This window comes from Megascapheus bottae, chromosome 9 (assembly GCF_031878675.1).
Source record: "Megascapheus bottae isolate mThoBot1 chromosome 9, mThoBot2.hap1, whole genome shotgun sequence".
Lineage (NCBI taxonomy): Eukaryota > Metazoa > Chordata > Mammalia > Rodentia > Geomyidae > Megascapheus > Megascapheus bottae.
In genome coordinates this window covers 66,686,151-66,707,813 of record NC_143517.1, presented here as the reverse complement: position 1 = coordinate 66,707,813, position 21,663 = coordinate 66,686,151, and the positions used below count along the sequence as shown (strand labels likewise).

The window sequence follows — 21,663 nt, the reverse complement described above, 5'->3', positions numbered from 1 at the left end:
ACTTGTCATTTTAATAGTATGTTTCTCCTCTCTTCCTCTTTTCTTTCCCCTCTCCTTTCCTCCATTCCCTACTCCCTCTTTCTTTGCATGCCACCTGGATCTGCAGATGAAATTAGTGGGGACGGTAATATTTATTTTCACATTTATGTTACTGCTAAGAGTATGTGTATAATACTTTTTAGGAATGAAATAGTGAAAAAGAAAATAGTAATAGTAATTTTTAAGTCACACAACTTAATGTAATTGGGGAAATTGCAGCAATCATTGTTTTCTTAGACATTTGATAGCACTTAAAAACAAGATATTTTGAATCTCTTCTGGTGTCTTATGTTTCTTATTTTACTTTGTGTAGTGCCTGCATCCAACTTTAAACTTTTCTACAGCAGAGGAGTAAGATTTTATTAACTAAAATAAAGATTTGCTTTTATATATTAAGATAAAGTGACAATGCTTTCACTGAAGATTTTACCCTGTTCAAATGAATGAGAATATTTGATAACCTGCATAGAATAAGCTAAGTAATTGCAGCTAAAGCTCTTTCCTATATAGAACTTTCAGAAAGTATGTGTTCTTTATGAATTTGGGAGGCAAAAGGTTCTACTTCGTTTCTAGATCATTCCATGGTAGTAATAAATGAACAGCTGACATCTGGAAGCTTCTGATATACAGGTACCTGTCCTAGGTGGTTCCTGGCTCACCACAGTAATCCTGGATATCATTGAGTAGCACAGTTATACATATGAAGCAAATGCTCATGAGAGACCAATTGTGTGAGGTCTTGGGCTCCAAGCCTCTCGTTGTCCACTGCCTACCCTGTCACTGTTGACTCTTCAGTGACCCTGTGTTTTCTTGAGAGAAAGGATCCCAATGGTTTCTGTGAGGACCGTTGCAAAGCAGATTGTTAGCCCAGGTGAATGGAATACTGGTGTTTCTATGTCATAGAAAACATATCTGGCTCAGTGTTACTAGTAATCTCCATGTTGGCTTTGATTAATCCCCAGAGATTTTATATCATTTTTGTATAATTTTTTAAAAAAATAAAAAATGAGACCCTTTGCCAGGCACTGTTGGCTCATGGCTCTAATCCTAGCTATTCAGAAGGCTGAGATCTGAGGATTGTGGTTCAAAGCCAGCCCCAGGCAGGAAAGTCTGGGAGACTGTTGTGTCCATATAACTAGCACAAAAACAGATACGGGGACATGGCTCAACTGGTAGAGCCTTGAGCAGAAAAAGCTACATCTAGGATCTGAGTTCAAACCCTTCGACTGACACCAAAAAAGGAATTATAGGCCCTTTCATGGCAAGGCTGAGATCTGAGGACGTGGTTCAAAATCAGCCCAGGCAGGAAAGTCTGGGAGACTCTTGTGTCCATATAACTAGCACAAAAACAGATAGGGGGACATGGCTCAAGTGGTAGAGCCTTGAGCAGAAAAAGCTAAGAAAAGGAATTATAGGACCTTTCATGAGAGAGTCCTTAAGGATGCACATTATAGTCAAATCAAGACTGATCCGAAGGATTCATAGTGCCTCTCAACTCTTTAACAACAATGAAAGAAGCTGCCATTTCTCCATCGTCTGTCTCATTTAGGGCCACACCTCACTTTCCCATGTGTCCCTTGTAGTCTTGTTACAACCCCACAGGTTCAAGCTGCTACCCTCATCTACATGAGGACATGACTGCAGCATATCCAGGAAGTCATGTGTGCCTACATGTAGGTCATGGGTACCTGTTCAACTTGCCCAAGACTCAACAGTTCTGCTGCTCCTGGTGCTGTGGGGTCCTAGGGATGCTGCACCACATTGTCTTGCTGTTCAGCATGCACTGAAGGGACTGCTCTGTGCCAGGTGCTGTGCTGAGCCTGATGCCCAGGAGCTCTGCTTCAGTGGCCACTGTGTTTTAGACAGGTGGGCAGACGGGTAACAGGAAGCCAAGTAATACTAGGTAATTATGCAAACAATAAATTGCAGAGCAATGGTAACAGACAAAAATTCATTTGTGGAGAGAGTCCCAATGATAGCACATTGGCGGAAACCAAGTTGGCCCTGAGCCCACAGGAGGGATCTGAAGTCACTGCTGTTGGAGCTATGGTTACAGGAGGGAGTGGGCTTGTAAAGAGGCTTGCTGTGGTCCTCTGCAGCCTTGGAAGGCTGCAGGGCCTGTGTTGCACATGTAAAACGTCTGCCAAGTACACAGAATCAGGAGCAGCAGAGGATGGAAGTCTGAGCAGTTTCCTCCCAGAACCCCACCCAAGGGTCAGCCAAAGGGATGTGCTGTCTTGCCGTAGAAGAGGCCCACAGTGAGGGGCAGAGCTGCAGGTGGTGCCAGGGCAGCCTTGGTTGCATTTGATTTCTTAGGGAAATAGAGCCTGATACATTTTGGACTAAAAAGAGAAAATGAGTTGCAGGTGTTCCTCTGTGTGACTAGCGTTGTTCCCGTTGCCTTAACTATTAGTGCAGTGACATGCTCCCTGCTTAGCCCTGTTACACGCATGCGAGCCACTCCTGCCTTCTCCATTCTTCTTACACAGATGCAAAGCTGCAGGCCTGTGGATGCCCGTGCTTTTGGGTAGAGCATTCTACCTGTCATATAGGACTAGAGAATATTGTACTTTCCAGAAATGTATGGAGAGCTGGTTTATTCACCTTACATTCTGCCAGCCAAACTTTTTATTTTACTTTAATCATGTTAATCAGTTTTCGCATAGAATTGAATGGTATCATCCACAGTGTGCAGCAATATTTGTCCTGTGGCTGATAAAGGTAAAAATTCTGTTTTCCTTTGTTCCCATGCTCTTAACCCTGAATGAAGTGATGGGGACGCACAGAAGGAAGCTCTGGCACCTGTCAGCTTCTTAGCTGAAGCATTGCCAGCCCTGTGACCGCAGGAATAGACTGGCAGGCACAGTCCTGAACCAGGCCATGGCTGGGGGTCTTTCAGAAAGCATGAAACATAACTCATTTAAGAGGACTTTCACCAAGTGTTGTTCAACTGAGTGGCAGTTTTTCTCAAATGCTTGATTCCTTTTAATTTCCCACTAATACAGATAGTGGGTTCTTAAGTTGCTGTATTACCAAAGGAAATAAATGCAACATTGGAATTTCTTGACATTATCTTTTAAACACACACACACACACACACACACACACACACACACACACACACACACCATTTTAAGACACTCTTTTTTAAAATTCTTTTTGGCAGTCTTTGACTTTCTGAAATTAATGTGTACATATCAAATACCCAAAACGTCAAAGGATAAAATTCCTGGGTTTCAACCTGACCAAATGAAATAAATCAGCACAGTTAATCTCCTCTAAAATTGAACTGTCATTTGTTTTGTGAAGGTGAAATTTCAGATTATGCAAGTGAGCGTAGTTAATGAAATCATATATTAACTGGTCTTTGCAGATGTCATTCTTATTTGAAGAAATCCCAGTGGACAACAGTGTGGGTTTTTTGTTTGTTTGATTTTTGTCTGTAATAGGGCTTGAACTCTGGGCCTGCGCGCTGTCCCTGAGCTCCTCAGCTCAAGGCTACCACTCTACCCCTGGAACCCCAGCACCACTTCTGGTTTTCTAGTGGTTAATTGGAGATAAGCGTCTCAGAGACTTTAGTAATAGGACTGGCTTTGAACTGCAGTCCTCAGATCTCAGCCTCCAGAGTAACTAGGATTATAGGTGTGAGCCACCACACCCAGCTCACAGTGTAGCTTTTAGACATTCATTTGGTGTGATTGAAGGAGAGTTCTGTGGTCAACATGGATGGATTATTTTGAATAAGGACTTTCTTTTTTTCCATAAATTGTTATTGTATTTAATAGAAGAGTTACATTATATTCACCAGATAGAAGGTGCATTACTTCACAATGAATAAGGATTTTCTGCGTAGCCTGTGTGATCTCTGGTAAACAGGTCTGTGTATTATAAGATGTTGGGCAGTGATGTCATCTTTATTTCCATAAATTACTTGTATGTAAGCAAAATTTGTATAATAGTGTTTTAAGGGAATTTAAGATATTGTGGGGATTTATGGAGGCTCGTTGGCTTTTCAAATTATATAACTAAAGGCCAGGAAGTCAAACACCTAATTTTTGCCATCATCTGTTTCCTTTGGTGCAGAGACAGACGATTATGCTGAGATCATTGATGAAGAAGACACCTACACCATGCCCTCAAGTGAGTAAGCTGCTCCTTTGCTTCCCACATATAGTATTCACAGAAATATTATTTTAGTCTTCAGAGTTCTATATATGTTCATTCTAGATCAGAAGTCGATAATGCAAATGTCTGTTATGTAAGTTTCAGGGTATTCTTGTTTTCCAGCTCTATGATAATGTGACTTTTATTGATTATATTCTTTTTTTCTTTTTTTGCCTGGCCTGGAGTTTGAACTCGGGGCCTGGGCACTGTTTTTGAGCTTTCTCAAGACTAATGCTCTACCACTTGAGCCACAGCACCATTTCTGGCTTTTTTTTTCCCCTGTGTATGTAGTACCAAGCAATGGACCTCAGGGCTTCATGCATGTGAGGCAAGCACTCTGCCACTATTCATCTATTTTCTGTATAGAATATGAGTGTTGTTTAAAGACCAAGTGTAATCCAGTGGGAGGAAGAGTCCACGGAACCTTGGATGTCAGGTTGCTCTTCCTCACATGGCATTCAGCTTGGAGGAGGCAAATATGTTCATCCAACCTTTGCATTGGATAAGCCCTTAACACCTTATTTATTTTATTTTATTTATTTAGTTTATTTATTTATTTGTCAGTGTGGGGCTTCAACTCTGGGCCAGGGTACTGTCCCTGAGCTCTTCAATACCCTGCCCTATCCCTTGAGCCACAGCATGACCACTTCCAGTTTTCTGGTGGTTATATGGAAGGAAGAGTCTCACGGACTTGAGTGCTGGGACGTTAGCCTGGGCTGGCTTTGAACCATGATCCTCAGATCTCAGCCTCCTGAGTAGCTAGGATGACAAATGTCACCTGGCTTTTGTTATTGTAGTTTTAAAAAAATAAAGAAGCCTTAATAATTTGAAATCTGCATGTCCCGGTTTCAGTAGATTCAACAGAGCTAAATTTTCTGTTTATATTAAGGAGATAGTACCCAAATAGAGAATGACAACCAAACATCTGAGGCATGAATTTTCCTTGGCATGCCCACATCACCTTCCAGATCTCTATCTCCAAGGCAAGTACTCAGATCCAGTGTAGACTGATTACCAGTAGCCATTTGGGATCATGTTGATATATTGTTTACCTTTTTGATGTAGTCATGTGTATATCCCTACAAAGAATCTTCATTTGTATATTGATTATGTGTGGTTGAGTAATAAATGCCTAATGTGCTTGCCTCTTATACGGGTCTCACAAAAATGTGCTATACAGTAGAAAATTATGAGATAGAGAGTTAGAGACACTAAGTAACATTGAGTTAACTTAGTTTTTTTCTCCCATTTTTTTAACTCATTCGTGTTTTAAGTACTTAATAAAATTGTAAATATTATTGACATGTCCTCACCAAGTTTGTTGTTGTTAACCTAATTACCATTAGTTATTTCTAAGCAAGGTCTTCAATTTTTTTTCTCTCTTAATTGCAATACAGAAAGCTATGGAATAGATGAAGGTAACAGGATTCATTTGAATAACTGCATTTGCTTGAGTTACCATTGTTGAAGTGATGCGGGGTGTTTCAGTTCTCCATTGACTTTTTAAAAATCTCTGTCATTGTTTTACTTATACTTTTAAATCAATGGAATTACTTGCTAAAGTGATTTTAAAGAGGAAAATATGATTTAAACTTTGGGTTGAATGTTCGGCATTGCCCATAATTTGGTTACTTGGAGGGAAGATTTTAAAATGTTTGGCTGTTGGTTGTCAATTTACTGTTCCTATGGGCATTTTATTTCTATATACTTCAAAGCCTACAAATCAATTAGCTTGGTAAATATTTTAATTAAAAATTATAATTTAAATATTAAAACTTAATATTTGAAGCACATACTCAAAAGTTGGTGCTGATAGTTTTAACCGTGATTCGAAGTCATTTGTAAAAACTAACTCTTTAGACCTCTTTAAACCTCTTTAGCTCCATATATAATGTAGAAGTAGAATTATCATGAAGTGGAAAACTCTTAAACCTTCAAAACACAAAAGTTTAATTACATGATTTTTTTGGGGGGGGGAGGGGGAGACGGGTCATGGGGCTTGAACTTGGCCTGGGTGCTGTCCCTGAGCTCTTCAGCTCAAGGCTACACACCCTACCCCTGGGCCTGGGCTTTGTCCTTGGAACTCTTCAGCTCAAGGCTACTGCCCTATTCTTGAGCCAAGCCCCATTCCCCATTTTCTAGAGGTTAATTGGAGATAAGAGTCTCAGGTTGGAGCCGGGAGTTTGGCCTAGTGGTAGAGTGCTTGCCTAGCATGCATGAAGACCCGGGTTCGATTCCTTGGTACCACATACTTAGAAAAAGCCAGAAGTGGTGCTGAGGCTCAAGTGGTAGAGCTCTAGCCTTGAGAAAAATCCAAGGACAGTGGTCAGGCCCTGAGCTTAAGCCTAGGACTGGCAAAAAAAAAAAAAAAAAAAAAAATTTGTGGGGGATTGGCTTTGAACCTTATCCTCAGATCTCAGCCTCCTGAGTAGCTAGGATTACAGGAATGAGCCACTGCGCTTGGCATTAATTACACATTTTTTTTTGATCTCCACATTTACAGACCATAGTTATTTCTAAAAATAATTGCTTTAAATAATTCTGTTTTATATAATCATACATTAATACTTAAACTAATAGCTATGATTAATTAATCATATAATCGAATACTTAGAGCAATTATTTAGAAACTATTTTAAAAAAAGCCAAATAGAACAGAGCAACTCAACTACTCTGGAATTCTTTCAGTAGAACTTACCATTTGATAGCTTATCAATCCTATACTTACTGCAGAAATTCCTTTTAATATGTTGTTTAAGAGAATTTCACTGTTTAAAGCATTTTTATATATTGATGTACTGTAGATGAAAGTTTTGTTCATAAGTGGTAATGAAATTAAATATATGTATGTGTATATATATATATATATATCCAGTGTTACTGCTACACTTGGAATATTGTACTTAAATTTTTTATTGTATACGGATCGTATTTTGCAGCGAGGGATTATGAGATCCAAAGAGAAAGAATAGAACTTGGACGATGTATTGGAGAAGGCCAGTTTGGAGACGTACATCAGGGAGTTTATATGAGTCCAGTAAGTCTAGATATTACCTCTTTTTTTTCTCTTCTGCATACTTTTATCTTGTCTCTTTTCACGCTTATTTTGTTGTACACATCAACTGACGAAAGTCAGAACTATTTCCAGAATTAGTTTCTATGGTCTTTCCTGATTCATTTAATCCTCTGTCCCACGTTGTGTAGATTCCATGGTGGCTGCTCAGCCCACAGAACCTCCAGAAGAGATCAGTGGAAGGCTATAATTTAGTGGTTTTGAGCACTTTGGAAGTTGTGTAGCCATCACCACAGTCAATTTTATAACATTTTCTTTATCTAGAAAACTGGGTGCCCTTTAGCTATGGCCATCCATATTTTCTTTTCTTTCTTTTTGTCTTTTTTCTTTTTTTTTCTTTTTTTGTGAGTTGTGGGGCTTGAACTCTGGGCCTGGGCACTGTCCTTGAGCTCTTCAGCTCAAGGGTAGTGCTCTACCACTTGGGCCACATTACCACTTCTGGTTTCCTGGCAGTTTAATTGGAGATGAAAGTCTTGTGGACTTTTGTGCCCAGGCTGTCTTTGAACTGTGGTCCTCAGATCTCAGCCTACTGAGTAGCTAGGATTACAGACATGAGCCACGGTCTCTGGCTAATCATCCATATTCTCACCTTACCCCCAGCCTCTGTCACCATTTATCTGTCTCTTAATTCACCTGTTACAGATTTCATAAAAATTAATCATATAATATGTCATCTTTTTATTACTAAATAATATTTGTATAGCTGTACTATATTCATCCATTTTTCAATTGTTGGACACCTGTGATACCCCCTGTTTTGGTGATTAAAATGCTATTGTGAATATTCATATGCATGATTTTGTGTGAACATATGTTTACACTTCTTGTTTGCTTCCTCACTTTTTTGGCCAGTCATGGAACTTGGGCGTTGTCCATGAGCTCTTCTGCTCAAGGCCACCACACAACCCCTTGAACCACAGCCCCACTTCCAGTTTTCTGGTGGTTAATTGGAGATAAGAGTCTTACAGGCTTTAGTGCCCGGGCTGGCTTTGAATTGGGATCCTCAGATCTCAGCCTCCTGATTAGCTAGGATTTTAGGCATGAGCCACTGTGCCTGGCTGCTGTGTTTAATTTTTTACAAAATTTAACCTTTTTCTAGGGAGCTACTTCATTTAACCTTTCTAGCGGCTAGTATCTACGTCATGACCAGCTCTTGATAGCATGTGTCTTTTTGTTGCTTCTCAGAGTGAGGATTTTTAAAATGGTACTTTAGAATTAAACTACTCTTGTGCTCCAGAAACCATTTTTAAAAACTGGAAAATTAGCAGGTATACTGTAGCTATAGCAGCACAGATGTGTCCTTCCTTCTACTGTTTTAGAAACTGCAGGCAGTATATTCCCCAGTGCTTTCAGGTCATGTCTATTCTTTTTCTTTTCTTTTCTTTTTGTTAAATTTAGCTTCTGGAGATTTTGCTCTGCACTTATGTCAGCTTACCTCAATTATATCTTTTTACCTGCTGTTACTCTTTTCCCATTTTTAAAAAACTGTAACATTCTCCTCCTCCCCCCCCCCCCTTGGAAGTCAGGGCTTGGGAACTGTTCCTGAGCCTCTGGGCTCAAGGCTAGCACTCTATCACTTGAGCCACAGCACCATTTATGACTCTTTGAGTAGTTCATCAGAGGTAAGAGTCTCACAGGGATTTTCCTACCTGGGCTGGCTTCAAACCACAGTCCTCAGATCTCAGCCTCCTGAGTAGCGATGATTACAGATGTGAAGCTCCCAGCTTCCAGCTCAGTTACTCGTTCTCTTAATTGTGCTTTCTGAGGTAAATGCAGTAGAAAGAGCACTGAGTCTAAATGAAAAGGCCTAAAAGTAGATATTGCTGTCTGCCTGACAGATGTGAAGATGAGGCTTCTTGATTGGATTACTGAGCAGATGACCAGGGCATATTCTTCTGTCTCTGCACATCTGATACTATATCACTCTCTGCTCCCAGAGTTGGATGGCTCACCAGCCTTATAAGCCAATGACCGCATTGGTAGAGTTTAGTTTGTTCACTTTTTTTTCCTTCTTTTTTTCAATTTTACAGTGTTGGCAATCAAACCCAGGTCCCACACATTGTAGGCATATGCTCTACCACTAGGCTACAGCCCTAGTCCTCATTCACTTTTTAAAAATGAATCCATGGGGGGGTGTGGGGGGGGAGGGAAATGGGTACCAAGACATGTGAAAGGGTATCAATGTACGTGAATTAATGCACCTTCTATCTGGCAAATATCATGTAACCCTTTTACTAATTACAATAAAAAAATAAAATAAAAATGAATCCATTTTAACTGTGAATGTTCTAGAGCACAGTGGCTCATACTTACAATCCCCACTACTTGAGAAGCAGACATCAAGAAGATTGCAGTCTGAGGTCAGACTGAGGCAAGGCCTCATCTCAACTAATAAGCTAAATGGTGTGTGTGTGTGTGTGTGTGTGTGTGTGTGTGTGTTATGTCAGCTATGTGTGATCACAGTCCAAGCCTACCTAGCTAGGTAAAACTACAGCCTTATTCAAAAAATAAGTAAAGCAAAAAGATCAAGGGGCATGGCTCAGGTGGTAGAGCATCTATGTAACAAGCATGAACCCTGAGTTTAAATCCCAATATAAACACAAAAATATAAAATTCTGGAAACTTACTGAATAATTATGTATGAGACTTAGCCCCTCACCCCCCCAAAAAAAATAACAGGACTCACATTTTGTTGGATTCAATTCTGATGTCTCTTATAATAGTTTTATCATAATAAACTAACTTGATCACAGCAGATAAAACTTACATGAGTGATGAAGATGGAAGAATAGGCCTTCTATGGCTCATGGAAGAGAGTTGGAAGTTGGGTCTAATGAGATCCAGTTAACATTCCCTTGTGGCTACCCAGCTAGCTCAGGAAGTAGAGCATGAGTCTTAAATTACCTCCCTGCCTTGTGGTGAATGGGGACAGTGGGAAAAGTAAAAGTCATTGGAGTTGGAGTAAGGTGACTGCTGTGCTCTCCCTTGGGTGCTGGTGACAGCCAGCTAGCTTCTATGTGGGTGATACAGGTTTATGTAGACAGAGCTTTATAGATTTCATATCAGAAATTGGTTCTTAGCCAGGCGCAGCGATCACGGTTCCTAGCTACTCAGGAGGTTGAGCTCTGAGGATCAAGGTTCAAAGCCAGCTGGGGCACGGCAAGGCACAAAAGGACCTGAGACTCTTATTTCCAATTAACCTCTAGAAAATGGGAAGTGGGGCTTGGCTCCAAGGCTAGGGAGGCAGCGCCCAGGTAGCCTTGAGCTGAAGAGCTCAGGGACAGCACCCAGTCCCAGTTCAAGCCCCATGACACCCCCCCCAAAAAAAAGAAGGAGGAGGAGGAAGAAGAAAAAGGAAGGAAGGAAGAAAGAAATCGGTTCTTTGGATGGAGGCTGGCAGGTTCTAAGATCTGTTTGGAAAGCAGGAAACCTAAGAGAGCCAGTGGCATAGTCCAAATCCAAAAGGTGAGAAAGAAGTTCTACCTTAAGGCAGAAAAAGACCAGTGTCTGTGATCCCTACTCCCTATGCACAGCTCATAGTTGAGGCTGCCCAACCATGGTCAGAGACCATCTATTTTACTCAGTCAGCTTTAACCTAAATGTTAGAACTAAATGAAGCAGCACACACCTGTAATCCCAGAAATCCAAATACCCTGGAGGCTGAAACCAGAGGATCATGAGTTCAAGGTCGACTTGAACGTGTAGCAAGTCTGTCTGAAAACAAAACAAAATGAATATCCTCGCATGCAAATTTTTACGGGAAAAAATTACCCTCATAGAAAATCCAGAAGACTGCTGGTCTAAATACCTAAATGCTTCATGACCCAATCAAATAAATACAAAAAATTTCACCCTTGTGGTGAAATATTAGAAGTTCCATTTTAGTCTACCTCCAGGTGGAGACAGAATGGGTAAAATTGGGTATGTACACCAGGGCAGAATGGGAAAGCAGAATAGAGGTACCAGTTTGGAGGTTGGCATGTAAATGGCCCTAGAGTCCATGATTTTTAGTGCCAATCTTTCCTGCCTGTGACTGATATTTATGGGTCTGTGCCTCCCCATCAAGGAATTAGCTATGACACCATTTCAGAGCCAAATCATGTGACAAGTGTAGCTCTATCTCAGTTGAGGGCAGTGCTCCAGCTCAGAATGAATTGCCCTGACTCACTGTTAAAGCAGTACTCCTTCTAAGGGAAGGAAGCCTCCTATCCCTCCTGGCAGCATGACATGAGCAACCATACCTTCCATCCTCTGTTGACTCCTCCTCAGGTGAGATCCATCCCTCTTACCCTTTGTTGTCAAGCCTAAGGTAACATAGTCAGCCAGTGAGAAGAAGCTACATAAACCTTAAATGTTCAAAGCCTAAGGAGAAATTTAAAAGTTATGCAGCCAGTTGGGGGCTAGTGACTCAGCATGTCTCTCTGATGACACCACCTAGCCTCTCCCAAAGGAGAACTGTACAGAGGGAGTTAAGAGGAAGACTGGAGCAGCATCCTGCCACAGGCCCTCTCCCTCCCGAGCTACACCCAGCCTGGTTGATTCATCCACATTTCACTAGACTTAGGAGAAATTGTTTGAAAGTAATCAAGCAATAAGTAGCAGTTGCTAAACTTTTGTTGGTTCCCCATCTGCTCTTTTCTCTCCTTCCTTCTGCTTTTCTGTCTCCATAACAGAATGTTAGATACCTTAGAATATATAGCATGAGAGTTTGGCCTAGTGGTAGAGTGCTTGCCTAGCATGCACAAAGACCTGGATTCAATTCCTCAGTACCACATACATAGAAAAAGGCAGAAGTGGTTCTGTGGTTCAAGTGGTAGAGCTCTAGCCTTGAAAAAGTTCAAGGACAGTGCTCAGGCCCTGAGTTCAAGCTTAGGACTGGCAGGTGGAGAGAGAGGGGGGAGGGGGAGGGAGATAGGGGGAGAGAGGAGGGTAGGGGGAGAGGGATGGGGGGAGAGGGGGGAAAGAGAAGGGAGGGGGAGAGAGGAGGGAGGGAGGGAGAGGGAGAGGAGAGAGGGAGAGAGAGAATATGAAATAGAATAGATGGTAGGGTAAGATAAGCACATAGTATTGATGATACTATGTTCATTCTCTTAAAATGACAAACCATTTCTCATTGGAAGCTTGTTGAGGGAAAGAGAGACATTTTGGCTTCTAGACACATACTCCTATTTTTTTTTCCTGCCTTACTGATCACACCTTACTTGTTTCCTTTATCAAATTCTCCTTTTCTTCCGGGTCTTTTGAGCTTCTGTCTCTGTTGATAATTCTGCAGCTATATAGACTAGTTTCCGTTGAGATTCCCTCATCCAGTTCAGGTTTCCCTGAATTTAGTCACACTATCCCCTGCCCTTAAGCATCTTGCCAGTTCTCTGACCACAGACCTGACCTTCACTCTTTCTCTCAGCAGCCCATTGAAAGTTGTCCATCCTTAAGACCACATCCAGCTCAGACCTTCCTGACCTTCACAGCCGCTACACTTGGCCAGAGCCACTCACCTTCAGTGATAGCAGTCTGCAGAGCTCCCTGTGCCTGAGCTTGTCCTCAGCAGCTCAGCCAGAGCAGTTCTTCTGACCCTTAGATCAGGCCCTGGGTCCTGGCTCACCACACTGTGGGTCCCCATTCTACCTAGCGTAGAAGCCATTCCTTCATTTTAGCCTGCAGAGTCCTTCCTTCCCCTTTTTTTATTCAGTGCTATGTGCTCTGTTCCATCATCAGTGATCACACGTGTCCTTCCTCCAGTTCTTTACAACCTCCACCATGCCATCTCCATGTCCTGATTTACTTCTCTGTCTCTCATAACACTGTTCTTCACTGGAATGGAGGCTAGACATGAGCAGGGACCGCGCTGTCTCTGTTACTGATTGCTGTATCCTGGTTGCTTATAGTAGCGCCTTCTTGTAGAGCAGATACATGTTCAATCCATGATTTGTGAATAAATGACTTGCCTGCCACTTTTCACATGCATGTTCATTTTTCTCTGGGGATTTTACATGTGTGTATGATTCTGTAATTTCCCTAACAGGAGAACCCAGCTTTGGCCGTTGCAATTAAAACATGTAAGAACTGTACTTCGGACAGCGTGAGAGAGAAATTCCTCCAAGAAGCCTGTAAGTTTCTAGAGATTTCTGTGGAACTCCATTTGCCTCTCTGTCTGTAAGATCCAAGCTATCATTGAAGAAGTAAGAACAAAAAATGTTTCCACTTTTATGGGAAAGCTACATTTGTCATTTTGTCTTCCAAATTAATGCCAAAATCTAAACGAGCAGGTGTGTTTTACATATGATGTTTTACATGTGAAAGTGGTAGCCAGTACATCTTTCAGTGTGCCCAGTGCTCATGGAGAAGTGATCCTGCCCCAGGAACCTCCAAGCCTTGGGATCTAGATCTGACCCTTGCTTGCTGGATCACATCGACTAGATTGCTGGTTGGTTAGAACTGTCACTACCCACCTGGTCGGCTGCCTTGTCCTACTACAAAATCAAAAAGACCCACCAAAAACTTACCTCAGAGAAGACCCCTCTAGTGGCTTACAGAGTGACTTCAGCTGGAAGTGATTTTCCCTACCTATAGGCCTCTAGTCCTTGGCTCGCTGTATATGCCATAATGAAGCTGCCTTGCCTGAGTTATGTGTGACTGGTCTTTTCTCTTGGAAGTAAATGGTGGAGAGCAAGGAATTTGTCTACCTTGTGCACACTATGCACTTTCTTCTCTGCCCTAAGGCTGTGGTGATGATAATAATTAATCTGATGATGATTTTATCCCCCTTCCTTTCACATTTCTCTGCCCCTCCTTTCTTTCTCTTTCTCTCTTTCTCTCTCTCTCTTCTCTCTCTCTTCTCTCTCTCCTCTCTCTCTCCTCTCTCTCTCCTCTCTCTCTCTCTCTCCTCTCTCTCCTCTCTTTCCTCTTTCTCTCTCTCTTTCTCTTTCCTTCCACTCTGGACCTGGGTATTGTGCCTGAGCTCTTCATCTCAAGGCTACCACCCACCTCTTGAGCCACAGCCCACTTCCTATTTCCTGAGTAGCTAGGATTACAGGTGTGAGCCACCATGCCCGGCCAGAAAACCCTTCTCCGACTACCATCTCTATAGTAGGTCTGCCTTGGGCATTCCCTGCCATGTTATAGGTATCTATGATTAAATGTGGAGCAGTGTTCCCCTGTGATTATTGTTGCTCCCTCTACGATGTAAGCTCCATATAGTCAAGGACATGTCTGTTTTGCTCCTTTCCTGTATCCAGTGCCCAGCAGAGGGCTTAACCCGTGAGAATTATTTGGTGTTCATTATATGGACATCCAGTGGATGCCTTCTACCTCCATGTTAACATTTGCCATCTAAGCTGGGCACAGTGGCTCACGCCTATAATCCTAACTAGTAGGAAGCTGAAATCTGAGGATACAGGTTCAAAGCCAGCTCATGCATTAAAAACTGAGATTCTTATCTCCAATTAGCAACCAGAAAACCAGAAGTGCACTGTGGCTCAAGGGGTAGGGTAGCAGCCTTTAGGTGAAGAGCTCAGGGACATTGCCCAGGCCCAGAGTTGAAGTTCCACAAGTGACCAGGAAAAAAAAAATTCTATCTAAACATCCATTAAATTAAAATTAACTAAATCATATTGTGACCCCTATTGTCTTTTTTAATAGTAATATATAGAGGGGTTACAGTTACATTCACCAGATAGTAGGTACATTACTTCCTACACATTGATACCCCTTCTCATCTTTTTGTTCCCATTCCCTCCTCCACCCCCTTCCAATCATCTTGTTTTCCCCCCTTCCCCTGATTAAGTTTTAAGTACAGCTTTAATCCAGTTCCTGAAGGTCTGCCTCAAATATAAGAAAAAACCTTGGGGCCAGGAGTTTGGCCTAATGGTATAGAGTGCTTGCATAGCATGCACAAAGCCCTGGGTTCATACCACATACACACAAAAAAAAAGCAAAAAAAGCAGGAAGTGGCTGTGTGGCTCAAGTGGCAGAGCAGTAGCCTTGAGCAAAAAGTACCCAAGGACAGTGCCCAGCCCCTGAGTTCAAGCCCCAGGATTGGGGAGGCGGGGGAAAGAGTGGGAGGGTAGGAGAGGTAGAGGGAGAATGAGCCTTGCCAGTGGCTTCTGTCTCAACTCACTCATTTCTACAGAGTACTAGAGTCAAGAAAATACAAGACTACCCAGTTACCAGCACTTAACCCCCTGTCTGTCTTACCCTTGGTTGGATCTTATGCATTATAGATTTTCAAGATGCAAGTTTTAAAAATCACATATTTTCCTAAATTTATCAGAACAGTTATTTTTTAAAACATTTTTAGGACATCACTACAGAAATCATTTAATAGTTTTATTTATTATTTTTTGATACTGGAGGTGAAACCTTTGCCACTCATAGTGCTTGAACTCAGGGCCTCGGTGCTATCCCTGAGTTCTTTGCCCGAAGCTTGCACTCTTACCATTTTGAGCCACAGCTCTACTTCCAGTTTTCTGGTAGTTAATTGGCGATAAGAACCTCATGAACTTTTCTACCTGGGCTTGCTTTGAACCATGATCCTCAGGTCTCATCCTCTGGGGCAGGAAGGAATACAAGAGTAAGCCACTAGTGCCTGGCTAAACCTAGCTACTCAGGACGCTATGATCGGAGGATCACAGTTCAAAATTAGCCCAGGCATGAAAGTCTGTGAGACATTTGGAAGTACCCACCAGAAAACAAAAAAGTGGCATTATGGCTCAAAGTGGTTAGATCACTCAATACTAGCCTTGAACAACAGAGTTTAGGGACAGTGCCCAGGCTCTTAATTCAAGCCCCATGATAAAAGAAGAGGAGGAGGAGAACTAAACATGACTTGAGGCAGACAAGTGAAATTTGATGTTATGCTTCGGACTGTGAACATTTTTTATATTACCTGTTGAAGCAAAAGCATAACAGACTACCATATCTTCCTCTTAGAATACGGGGAGTCTATTTTTTTGTATCACACAAAACATGAAGGATTTGCATTTTATCAAGTGAAGATAAGACAACCTCGAGAGTATCCGTGGGTCTGTGATCTCCCAGCAAGAGCAGCAGAAACCTTTATCTAGACTCATCTGGGTCCCAACCACAGTGCCTGCTTATTTCAGTGGCTCAGTAATGAGACTGAGAGACAAGTGATGGTTGAATCTGGAGATGACACCAGAGGAATATGAATATGACCTTCAAGAGACAGTCACTTGGATGTGACTGTAGACTTTTTTCCTGAACAGAGTCGACAGGAAGAACATTAAGTCCATAAATACAATTAGTTGAGAGCATTGGTATACTCCTATAATTCTAGAGCTGAGAGACTGAGATGGGAGGATCCTAAGTTTGAGAATAGCCTAGCTATATAATGAGACTTCCAGAGAGAATTCTTTTTCCAGAGAAAAAAGAATTTTACAAAGTTAACTATGGGAACTTTGGATTCAGTGCCACATAGATCAGACCTGCTCTTGTCCCTAATTAAGCACAAATTGGGAATAACATGGTTTGGTTATAAGTAAATCTGTGAGTTATTACACTTAGCTCAAAGAGAATCTTAAGAGGTGAATTTTTGAATATGTGCAAAAATTTAACTATTTCCCCACACATACTAAAAAGAAATATGCATGTCATTGTCAGTTTTCTACAACTTTGGAGTACTAACATACATGAATAGCTAGACAGAACAGCTATTAATATTTTCTCACCCTTTTCAGTCTATTTTCTCACAATATTTAGATATCAGTTATTTTATAGCTGATAATTTAAAAATTATAGTATTGCTTTTATAGTAATGTCCTTGCCTGACAATATATTTTTTTCATGTTAATAGTACATGAAGTCTCTAGTATTCTTATACCCACTGAACTATGTCATCTTTAAAATTACTCATGGGGTGTTTGAGGCAGGCCCTGTGCTTCTATGAAGGTTGAACTCCAAGATATCATTAGTGAGCCCACATACAGTTATGCTTGTGTAGATAGTGCCATTGGAGGCAGGCAGGCAGGCAGGCAGGCAGGCAGGCAGGCAGGCAGGCACCAGCATGCAGCAGCCATATCGCATTCTGTTTCTCTTTCGCAGATGTCCTCAGAGCTGTCCAGACCTTGAAAGCAGCCAGTTAAGTGCAGAGGGTCAAGGCCATAGTAATGTGTGTAGGAGCAGTTTGTGTTTAAGATAGGACATGGGCTTCCCACCAGGAAGTTGAGGCCCATTCTGCCTTGCTCCTCTAGCAGTGGTTTGTATTAGCATGTAGCCTAAATGAACTGCACAATCCCACTTGATCAGATTTCCAGAGGAAAACTAGCCCAGAGTCAGTTTTGCCCACAGAAGAATGGGTTTTCTTAACCCTTCACTTTGTATTCTGCCTGGCCTGCCTGGGTTTGCTGAGGTGTATTTATTTTACATCCTAGTAATAGACTATGTTTGGCCAGTTGGTGCTAACTAAAGAGCAGGCTTGACTTACAACATTGAACACTGAGCTCCCTACCATCAGCCTTGTGTTAAGTGAACTAGTCTTCAGAGCTACAAAAGAATGTTCAGATGAGTAACTGGAGACAACTTTGTTTCCTAGTAACGATGCGTCAGTTTGACCATCCTCATATTGTGAAGCTGATTGGAGTCATCACAGAGAATCCTGTCTGGATAATCATGGAGCTGTGCACTCTTGGAGAGGTACTGAGATCTCTGCACCTCTCTAGGCCTATGACTAACAATAGTCTCATGCTCCCTAATCATTTGGTTTGTGCTTGGTTTCTATTTGATAGTCTCTGCTTGAGAATCAGAAGTACTACATCATAGGTTCTCAGCAGAGTTCTGACTGAGAATTATGTGTGCTTTTGATTTAAATAATATCCAAATATTGGGGCCAGGAGTTTGGTAGAGTGCTTGCCTAGCATGCACAAAGACCCAGGTCCAATTCCTTGGTGCCACATACATTAAAAAAAAGTTAGAAGTGGTACTGTAGCTCAAGTGGTTGATGACTAGCTTGAAAAAGCTCAAGGACAATGCTCAAGCCCTGAGTTCAAGCCCAAGGACTGGCAAAAAAAAAGAAAGAAAGAATATCAAAGTATGTTCTTCATTGAGCTGGGTGCAGTGGCACATATCTGTAGTCCCAGCTTTCCAGAAGTTGAGGGAGGTAGGTCGCTTGAGTCCAAGAGTTTAAGGTATGTGTGTGAATTCATCATTACATTTCCAGACAATCCCCTTCACAGTGTCTTTCCCAGACCCAGGCTTCATAAGGACAAGTTTTGTGGGCTTCTTTTTCTCACTCTCTGGTGCCATTGACTAAATAATTAGCCCAGTGATTTGAGGATGAAAGAAACAATTTCAATGAATGTGGGTAAATTAATGGTGAATTAAGGTAAATCTAAAATTTTTTTTGAGAATTTACTTGCATTATCTATCTTTCAGACTAGTTTTTGGTATTTGTCATGGTTTCTTTGAAAAATATGAGTAACGAGAGTGTCTATTGTACTTTTAGACACTCTCCAGAACATAGAAACTAGTGATTCATTCCTATCACCTGGAAACTTGCTAGAAATGCAAATCTGCAAATACCCAGGCCTCATCCCAGCCTGCTGAGTCAAGCCCAGCAGGGACATTGCCAGGGTTCCATTTTCATTAGCAGGCACCATCTCCTTCTTCCATTTCGTAGTCAAATGGAGGGTTGGCATACATTTTTTTTTATTGAGTTTTTCTCTCTGCGTTTGTTTTAGGGGAATTTTCTGATTATTGTAGCTTTTAAAAACAAAGCTATTGGGCCAGGAGTTTGGCCTAGTGGTTAAAGTGCTTACCTGGCATGCACGAAGGCCCAGGTTCGATTCCTTGGTACCACATATATAGAAAAAGCCGGAAGTGGTGCTGAGGCTCAAGTGGTAGAGCTCTAGCCTTGAGAAAGTCCCAGGACAGTGCTCAGACCCTGAGCTCAAGCCCAAGACTGGCAAAAAAAAGCTATTGCTAAATATTTTTCTTTTCGTTGTGGTTTTATAGGATTAGAGTTAATGATTTTTGTGCCTTTCTTTCCCATGTTAACATCTAAACTAATGGCACCAGCAAGAGTCAGGACTACTTAAGCCCAGTGGGGTAAACACTTGATCTAGGGCCATTTTATTTGGGAGAGAGATTCCTTGCTGCCTCCTTTGATTCCCACCCTTCGCAACCTCTCTAAGAAAATGAGGTTTGTGTGGAGGCGGATGGTCTATATGTGTATTGAGGTTCATTTGTTTGAATAGGAAAAGGTCTCTTTGTTCTCTATTAATTAGCAGTATTTTATATCGTGCTTTAATTCATTCCCTTGAGGGATATCTATATTTTTCTTAAAAATCTGGTTGTGGTCACAAATATTTTAATTTTATATTAGGATTTAAAATAAGTCACTGTAATTTCTGAGTTATAGTTTGTCTGTTATACTTTTTTGTATGACGGAAGAGTCAAAGCTATCTTTACGTAATGAAAAGTGCATCTGGAAATGCTCACATTGCTGTTTTGTGTGGCATTATTGTTTTGATTTCTATTCTCTGTTTCTGAGTTAGTCTCTTTTGTTTTAACTCTTGTTCCAAAAGCTGAGATCATTTTTGCAAGTAAGGAAGTACAGCTTGGATCTGGCATCTTTAATCCTGTATGCTTATCAACTTAGTACAGCACTTGCATATCTGGAAAGCAAAAGATTTGTACACAGGTAAGACGCAAGCATAAGGCTGCTAAATGCCAGCCAAATAGTGGAAGTAGTAGATGAGAAACAGGCAAGGAAAAATTCCTCACTATGTCCTATATCCATTGAGCCATTTGAATCTCTTGTACAGTCCCTAGAAAGTCATGTGTCCTTCCAGACCAAAGTGCCATAGCACACTAATAAGCAGCAAAAGGGTTTAAGAATGCATCGAGGACATTTATTCCATCCACAAATATAGTCAAGAGCCTGTACTTGGCTTGAGCAGTGCATATCTGGAAATAGATAACTATTCTGAGACTTTGCATCTATTGGCATTCTACAGAATTTCTCTTCATAAGTTGCAACTCTGTAGTTTGAATGCTCATGAAAGTCCTTATGAATTGTTTGCTAGATATTGTAGTGTTAAATTCCATTTATTTAATGAGATCTCTGGTAATGGCACAGTTCCACTTTGTTATGTACTATTTTCTGTCAGTTTATGTAGTATGACAAGTAATTTTGAAAGGATTTTCCTTATTTGAGAATGTTATTTCATTATCCAAAGTAACTCTCAATAAATTACATGTGTGTATATGTATATATGTTTATGGGGTTGTTTTTATTATGTTTATTGTCCTCAATTCTTTATTAGGGACATTGCTGCTCGGAATGTTCTGGTATCCTCAAATGATTGTGTAAAATTAGGAGACTTTGGCTTATCTCGATACATGGAAGACAGTACTTACTACAAAGGTAAGAAATAGGCTCCAGACCTTTACTGTGCTTTTTGTTGTTGTTTTGTTTTGTTTGTGCCAGTCCTGGGCTTGGGCTCTGTCCTTGGACTTTCTCAAGGCTAGAGCTCTACCACTTGAGCCTCAGCACTTCTGGCTTTTTTCTATGTATGTGGTACCGAGGAATTGAACCCAGGTCTTCATGCATGCTAGGCAAGCACTCTACCACTGGGCCAAACTCCTGGCCCCTTTACTGTGTTTTTTTTAAAAAAGGTATTTTTCAGCTGAGCGCTAGTGGCTCTCACCTGTAATCATAGCTACTCAGAAGGCTAAGATCTAAGAATTGCATTTCGAAGTCAGTTTAGGCAGGAAAGTCTGTGAGCTCTTATCTCCAATTAATCACAGGAGGGGGGGGGGGGACCAGAAGTGTTAAGAGTTCAGTCGTTCAGGCCTTCAGCAAAAGGGATCTTAGAGACAGTGCCCAGGCCTAGAGTTTAAGCACCAGGATTAGCAAAAAAAAAAAAAAAAAAAAAAAAAAAGTAGCCAGGAGCCAATAATCCTAGCTACTCGGGAGGCTGAGATATGAGGATCAAGGTTCAAAACCAGCCCAGGCACAAAAGGACCTGAGACTCTTATCTCCAGTTAACCTCTAGAAAACAGGAAGTGGGGCTTGGCTCAAGGGTAGGGTGGTAGCCTGAAGCTTGAAGAGCTCAGGAACAGCGCCCAGGCCAAGTTCAAGCCCCATGACCCATTAAAAAAAAAAAAAAATTGGCACAGGAAAATCATGGATTGTCATGCAATCGTTATTTTGTATAATTTATTGATGGAAATAAGCCAATTTATTGATGGTAAGCCAAAAGAGCTTAGCAGAGTCTGCAAAATTAAATGCACAGTCACCACACAGCATAGCAGTTGGACCTCAGCAGATTCCAGAGAAATGAACTCCTGTTTGTATGAAATGATGATACAATGTCACTTTTAATAGCCAAAAATTACAGTTGGAATCTTGGGATCCAGCTCACTAGTGG

General features: G+C 41.3%; 1 protein-coding gene across 14 annotated transcripts in view; it reads left to right on the top strand.

Moving 5' to 3' along the window:
• The window catches only part of Ptk2 (protein tyrosine kinase 2), a 217,360-nt gene that overhangs the window by 147,438 nt on the left and 48,259 nt on the right, over positions 1–21,663 (top strand). For 6 of the 14 annotated variants that reach the window (XM_090339474.1, XM_090339469.1, XM_090339470.1 and 3 more), the window contains 8 exons: positions 107–124; positions 4,123–4,179; positions 5,601–5,621; positions 7,143–7,240; positions 13,299–13,383; positions 17,826–17,926; positions 19,816–19,931; positions 20,557–20,657. In XM_090339474.1, coding sequence (XP_090195600.1) covers positions 107–124; positions 4,123–4,179; positions 5,601–5,621; positions 7,143–7,240; positions 13,299–13,383; positions 17,826–17,926; positions 19,816–19,931; positions 20,557–20,657 — 597 coding nt within the window. The remainder of the gene's footprint in view (positions 1–106; positions 125–4,122; positions 4,180–5,600; positions 5,622–7,142; positions 7,241–13,298; positions 13,384–17,825; positions 17,927–19,815; positions 19,932–20,556; positions 20,658–21,663) is intronic. The other 8 variants (XM_090339472.1, XM_090339467.1, XM_090339465.1 and 5 more) reach the window with 3 other exon arrangements.